The 7681-nt window shown below is 37.0% G+C and overlaps 1 protein-coding gene across 1 annotated transcript in view; it reads left to right on the top strand.

Moving 5' to 3' along the window:
• The first annotated feature begins 2315 nt into the window (after positions 1-2315).
• Positions 2316-7681, top strand: part of LOC126475338 (ubiquitin-conjugating enzyme E2 variant 2) — a 58597-nt gene continuing 53231 nt past the window's right edge. Inside the window, exon 1 of the mRNA XM_050103137.1 lies at positions 2316-2548. Coding sequence (XP_049959094.1) covers positions 2524-2548 — 25 coding nt within the window. The 5' untranslated portion in view covers positions 2316-2523. The remainder of the gene's footprint in view (positions 2549-7681) is intronic.

Raw genomic sequence — 7681 nt, 5'->3', positions numbered from 1 at the left:
GTGGGTCAAAGTTCGTACTACGTCCATCTCTGCGATACGCTATGGAGTCTAACTGCGATTTCCGTGACAAGTCGCAACTAAGAGTCACAAGTAGCAACTAAAAAGCGCAGTTAGCACAGCCATCTGTTGAGCAAAGTTCATACTACGCTATTCGCTACCGAGTCAAACTGCGATTTCTGTGACAAATCGCAACTAAGAGTCGCAAGTAGCAACTAAAAAGCGCAGTTAACATACTTCTCCTAGTGTCATCTGTTGACCGACGTATGTACGTTATGAGAGCCTTGTGCCTCACGAGATCGATGTGCTGTGTGTGCATGTGAAGGGGTTATTTCAATAGTGGTACAAGTCCATTTTTGTTAATTTTGAGATATAGAGTCGTAAAGTTAAATGAGTGCTGAAAAATCTGCAGTTGAGATACCAGAAATATTCACCATATGGCTTCTTGCTAGAGATGAGCCTTTATTTATGTTTGTTTGGATCACTAATTTCAGAAGCATTATAGACAGAAAAGTGTAGGTAATGGACTTGTACCACTATTGAAATAAGCTCTTCATATTATATGACGACATGCACATTCAGCATCAGTTATGGTTGGTCAAATACTGCTGTGACTCTGAATGTATTATATTAATAAGAAGCGACATTGCCTTTTTCTCCTGAAAATATCGAGTAACGTAACAAATGTGTTTGATTCTGCTTCCAATATGACAGTTTTGGTTAATACTCCACATGCCTACAGGACTTTGCAATGTTAACACAGCAGAACTCAGACATCTGTATAAGTGTAGAGAAATGAAAACAGTCATATGAATGCCTCACAGTTCAAGACTCGGGAGAAAAGTTTTACACCTGGTGTTCTACATGGCAACTTCACACACAAGAACTTTTTGCCGACACTACTACCCCCTACATAAGTAAGCTTTTCCTGTGTCACTTTCAAGTAATGCACTTAAGCTATTCCTGATTTAACTGGAAGATCTGTACTTCCCACTTTCATATCAACAGCCTCAAAATGCATATTGTAGACTTCGGGATATGTTACAGGTCAGTGTCACACCAAGATTGTGGAGAAAGGGGGGGGGGGGGCATGTCACTCTCCAACAAGTGTTTACCAATAAATAAGTGGCGGAAAATTACGGGTATAGGACGGCTTAACATGTGGAAAATGAGATTTTTATTATTCACTCAATGTATTTAACATTTATTATTCCTTTAAAATCGCACAACAACTTCAATAAAACACTTTAATCAGTCATACACTTATTTCATAATTATTTCACTTTTAAACTGCAAATCCTCTAAGAGCTGTCTTGAATCTTCACGAGTCTCTCTCAACAGCCTTGATGTGGATAGATATGTACAGCAACCAGTAATCAGTCAGAACTGCGTCTGCAAAAACACAAGGATTATTAAACAATTTTTGCTGTCACTAATTACTAGCAATATAATTGACAGAGTAGATTGCTAATATTTGCTATATCACATTTGCTAATATTTGCTATATCACATTCGCAAGAACGATCTCACTGAAGTAATTAAGTCCATCAAAACGCTTAGAAACTAACCTGTCGTCTTACGAAAACGGTCTAAAGACTGGCAATTTCTTCAGATCTGTTGACAATGATATTTTGAATTATCACTTTACTGAGTGACTGAAATGTAGTTCAGGTACCTATGAACATAACAATATGTTAGAATTCATTTTCTAAACACGAACTATTACGGTACTGTGCGGCTACTTACATATTAATTACACTATTAATATTTTCACAGTTGTTTCTTTAATACAAAATTAAAGCCAACGGAAGAATAAACGTAAAACATACTTACCAATGACAGGTTTGTTGAGATGCAATTTTCTGTGTGGACAGATGTAACTTTTTCATACGGTGGTACGTCGCAGCAATCGCACGAGTCACAGAAATCGCAGAAGTAGCAGAAGTCACAGAAATCGCAGAAGTAGCAGAAGTCACAGAAATCGCAGAAGTAGCAGAAGTCGCAGAAGTAGCAGAAGTCGCAGAAATCGCGGAAGTAGCAGAAGTAGCAGTGGCGGAGGGATACGCGACTTAGGTTCCTTAACTGCGATTCTTAACTGCGACAAATCACAGTTAAGAATAACAGATACTGAAAAGTAGCATTCACAGAAATCACTGATATCGGAAAATCGCAGTTTAGCCCATCACTAGCTCAGAGTTTCAGACTGCGGCCAATAGCTCCGCAGCTGTATGTGATCTTTGTTTGTTGAAGTCCCTACCAGTAGATGACACCATTATCGTCACTGACCTGTTCAGGTTTTGTTGTGTATGAATATCTTTGTATTCCGTAGTGTACATGATCTTTGGCAGATAGGGTGTAGGAGGGTTGATGTATTCATTTTTAGGTGTTTAAGAAATTGTATGAATGTATTGATTTTTAGGTTACAGTTTTTGAAGGTCTCCTAATACTCTCAGCCAGTGTTATTTAAGTGCACTATATTTTATTTTGAACACTTGGTTCTCAGCTATTTATATTTGTGCTGGAAAAATGGCGACTTCCACAGGCGGTGTGGGTAAGAACAGTGTGTTATTTTGTACTGTAATTCACATAATTCGTTGATATAACTTGTCGGTGTGTGTCTACAGAGCACGTCGTATACCAAATGAACGTAAAATTATGGTATTTCTACGTAAATGTCGTAGAACGGTATTAAATATTCACATGATTAATCCACTTAACGCAGAGTGCCACACTGCATCGTTATTGAAAAGTCCCTACGTTAAGTTTCACTTCGTGCAACCACCATCATTCGTTGCAGATGATCGTGCTACTTCTTCCCAGGCTAAGAGATTTGTTCCAGAGTTTGACTGTCATGTTGTAATGTTTCCGTGTCTGCTTTGACAATCACAGACTCGGTGACGCCTGATAATGTTAAATACGATTTAACCTGTACAAATAGTTTACTGTTGCATTATTTCAATAGTTTTATTGATAAAAGGTGTACTTCATCGAGTGTATCAATGGTAGCTCCTGGCCGATTAGTGGCTAAACTGCAAATAAATATATTTATCTTGATAAAAGGTTTGTAAGTGTGTAACGAGAGTTATTTTGGTATTAACTTGTTTCCTATTTGTGCTCTCTTAATCCTGACAGTGACATTCCGGCCGACTGTGTGAAGTGTCGTTTGAAAACTAACAAGTTCAAAGTTTATAATGTGAAGTTACTATCTGCTAGAGGCGAAATTGTATACTTTCTATGATTGCGTAAGAATGGAGTACGCTCAGTTACAACGCAGTGTAATTTCGCAGTCAGAAACTTCATTTGATGTTCATGTGTAAAGCAATAACTTGGGATGCATAACCATAAAATTTAACTTTTATTACAAAAATCCAATTTTTTATTCCCACGGCGTTTTTCATTTACCTTATTAAGGGTAACATTGGTGACGCGGTTTCGTTTTAAATGTACTAGACGACTGCTTAAGATACAGTTGAAGTTATTTTTGTTAGAACTGCATCGCAAAATAAATGAATTTTACGTATATTTGTGTTACTGATCACTGTGTGCTTCATCCTTGTTTTCAATTGTATGTAATTTACTTTTTACTGAAATGTTTACTACTATATCCCATATTATTATTATTGTTGTTATTGTTATCTTTATTCATCCAAGGACCATTGCACGGTGGTGTAGGAATTGCCTAGGTAATACATTACAAATCATTAGTTCAAAATAGATAACACACAAAATACATAACATGCTTTTTGAAGATATCAATTCAGATAGGGTGGATCCATTCTTAGTCTCAGATGTTATTGAATTTAACATACATTACAATTTAGGACAAAACAAGAAACTGCCTCCCACCATCCCTCTATGTGCACACACAAACACAAATTCTTGACCTGAGATACAGGCTGCCAAAGATGTCATCTTGGGCACCATTTTTGGGAAAAATATGAAGACGCTGTATCTCTGCAAGAATTCTACATTTAAAAAAAAATTATGATTAGAATTATGCCCTTAGCCTGGAGATGTGTGTGTGAAACCTCTCTTGCTGTAGTCATCTGATTGATTTTTAATTTGAGAAAGAAAACTGTTTTAAATGCCAATTCCATCATTCCCTCCCTCCCCTCCCCTCCCTCCCTCCCTCCCTTTTTAAAAAACCACATGCCCTGAAAAAAAGACCTCCCACTTTTCAGTGTAATAGATTTTGTCGTTTTATTGTTTTAAGCCTTTGTGTGAATCACAGTGTTCTCATAAGTTAATTCGAATGTTATGGTGTCATTGGTAGTGCTGCAAAATGGTTTGAATCTTACCTAACCAACAGTAATACTTGTGGAGTATGCAATCAGTCTTTATCTGATTGGGAAGTATTTCCATGCATTGTTCCTCAACGTTCCATCTTGGGTACATTGCTTGTTCTTGTGTATATTAATGACCTCTCGTCTGTTACATTACCAGATCTAAGTTTGTTTTGTTTGCAGATCATACAAACATTGCAATAAGTAGGAAGTCTAGTACAGATTTAGAATTGGCTGCTAATCAAATTTTCACCGGTATTAATAATTAGTTTAAAGCTATTAAACTGTCATTAAAGTTTTAAAAGACCTACCATGTGCAGTTCAGAACCTGTAAGATATCCTTCTGGCATGTGTATAACATATGAAGACATGCAGATTGAAGATGTTGACAGTGTTAAATTTCTGGGGTTACAACTCAAGAATATATTCAGTTGGGAAGGGCATACCATAGAGAGTGCAAAAGTGTGTAATAAAGGCTCATTTGCTGTATAAATCCAAGAACATCTTGTAGAAACCTGTTTAAGGAACCAGGTATTCTAACCATTACTTCTCAGTATAGTTGTTCCATAACGAAGTTTGTTGCAAATAATATATGTCTATTTCCCACCAGTTGCTCAGTACTAGGAAGAACAACAATCCACATGTAGGGCTAGAATTACTTACCTTGGTACAAAAAGGTGTCCAATATTCAGAAGACACATTTTCAATAAATTGCCAGCAATGATTAAAAACTTGGTTTCAGATAAAGCACAGTTTAAACAGTGTTTGAAAGCCTTTTCGGTAGACAACTCCTGCTCAATAGGTGAATATCTTAACAGGAACTATTAGACCAACTTAAGTAAAAATGTCATTTTAGATTAAAGTTTTGACAGCATTTGATCACAACAGTCAAGATTAAGTATTTTGTTAACGATAAAGTGCTTTCATTCTGACAGTGTGTTAGTTCTGTAACATATCAGTTCCATTTTGTTGTAATGTATTGACATATTTTGACAGTCTCCTGGCAAATGATCAGCTAAGTGAGTATATATTCAAATGATCTATGATTTTATGTTATAATTTCTGACATGTTCCACACCCACAAGGACCATCTCATTTTTGCATCAATGGAAGGAAAGCTGAATATAGTGTAATCTAAGTTTCATGGCTAATTTGTCTACTGCATTTGTTCATTGCTAATTTCTTTGTTGCAGTTGTTTATTGACAATTTGTTTGTTGCAGTATTTCATTGCTAGATTATTTTTTAGCTGTTAATAGCAAATATCTTTATTGCAGGGCTGAGCCCTGTAGGAAATCTGAGACCATTCAGATAATTCTTTCCCTATAAGTTTTTGTGAGTATCACTGCATATCCATAAAACAGTGATGTGTAATACTAGCAAAAAACAACTTTCTTCAGTTTGGGATTAAGTTTGCTCATTTCAAGAGTCTTTGTTTTGATCTCTAGATGGTTCCAATAATAACTTTCTGTATTGTAAATGTTTTCACAGAGTATCTGTAGAGGAAGAATTACATTCCCTGAATCAGTCATCTGTGGTAGTTTTATTCCAGTTAAGGTGCTGTGGTCTGTGAAGTCAAGTGGCTCGACAGAAGCGACCGATCCCACGCGTCGGCTTTGACCCGTGACGTGTAAGGGTGTTGTCGTGTGTGACGTCATGACGGCGCGGAGTTTGGTTTGAGTGTGGCTGTCTCCAGTTCTGTTTTATCTTATTTTATTTACTTTTCTGATCTGGTCATTCTATCTCCTGAGTGTGTGTGTGGTGTTTTTTTTTTTTTTTACCCACTTATTACTTATTTTAATTATCTGCTTCCTGCAACTTCTGTTTTAGTTTATTATATTTATTTTTCTGATCTGTTCGTTCTATCCTGTGAGATTTTTTTTTTTTTTTAAAGACAAAAAACACTAATCAGCTTCTGAAGCATCTTTATCTTCTATGGGTTGCAGGGGTTACGACCCCTGGGGAGGTGGGTGGGTATTCATGCATGGCTGTCTTCACTTACACGTTTTAGCTACGCAAGGTGTCTAAATTTGTTTATATTTAGTTTCCCCCACCCAAAACACCCCATTTCCCGCGCTTGTCCCGTTAGTGTCAATAGGCTTCTTGCGGAAAGTGTGTGTGTTTGCTTTTGTTTCCGCCATATTTGTGACTTCATGGGTCAAAGCAGATGGGCGGGATCGGACGCTTCCGTATTTCCAGTCAAGTAATTAAGATAGCACAGAGAAATTACTGAAGCTTTGGGGGAGTGTTTGAAAGGTCAGGTCCCTGTTATGGTCATCCTACAAAATAAACACAAGTTCAAATTGCACTTTAATTTTACCTGGAAGATAAATTGGACTGTTCTAACCAGAGTGCATACAAGAATAACACTATAACAGTTAAAGAACAGAAAGTGATGAAAGTGAAAAGATATGTGATCCACAGTATCAGAGAACTCTTACTATATACAAGGAGTAGTATGCTATATTACACATTGGAAGATCCAAAGTTCATGCAGTACAACCTAAGTGGGTGGTTCCACTCTCACATATAGATGTTTCTTTATGTATGTTTTATGCAAATTTTGGTCTTTATGTGGTAAAACTTTGAATAACTTCCTTGGACACGTCGTATGACATCTTGGTTGGTTGTGTGAAGTCATTAGTAATCTATAATTTAAAGCAAGAGACCTGTTCGTTTCAGGAATGTAGTAACATCCCTCTGAGGGAGGACTCACGAACATCAGAAGAAATTGCAACAATGACACAGTGTGCAAATGAACAGATGTGGTTGGGCTGAAGAACTATGTTTAGTTCTTCACTGTGGATTTGCTGAGATCTGATAACTGTAATTTTTCCACAAGATATCAAGGGTTTCATTGGAGCAGTAACCAAGTTTCAGGTTTTGCAAGAAAGACATACTTTCAAAACAAGATCATGAGTGTTAAAGTTATGACACAGGACATGTCTTGGAACTTGCATTGCTGTTCTTCAACAATTGCAGTCACAAGCAGATAAGATTGTCATTATTTTTGATGCTGCTTCCAGTTACTTGAAAAATTGTCAACAACTGTTTGAATTGTGCCAATGGAGTACGTAGACAGTGCTGCTGTTCACAGGAAGGGGCCTGCTGAAGCAGGCTACAAAACATAATCTCTCCAGCCCAAATACACACCTTGTTTATAAAGGCCTCCCAAAACTGGATTTTGTAAACCGATTTCCCAATACCGCTTCTGGATAGTCATGTAAACATTTCAAAGTTGTTTCTGGAAATACACTCATAGTTCTTGGTTTTTGCTCCAATTCCGCAGTTGATTTTCCATGCCATCTAAACTCAACCGGTTTTGAAATGTGCTTGGGCTGTCAGATTTCGTCTTGTTTTTAATTTTTTTTGGGGTAATATGGAGGGATTTCATACAATGGAG

This window comes from Schistocerca serialis, chromosome 4, assembly GCF_023864345.2.
Source record: "Schistocerca serialis cubense isolate TAMUIC-IGC-003099 chromosome 4, iqSchSeri2.2, whole genome shotgun sequence".
NCBI classification, from domain to species: domain Eukaryota; kingdom Metazoa; phylum Arthropoda; class Insecta; order Orthoptera; family Acrididae; genus Schistocerca; species Schistocerca serialis.
This window is presented reverse-complemented; position numbering and strand designations above follow the sequence as displayed.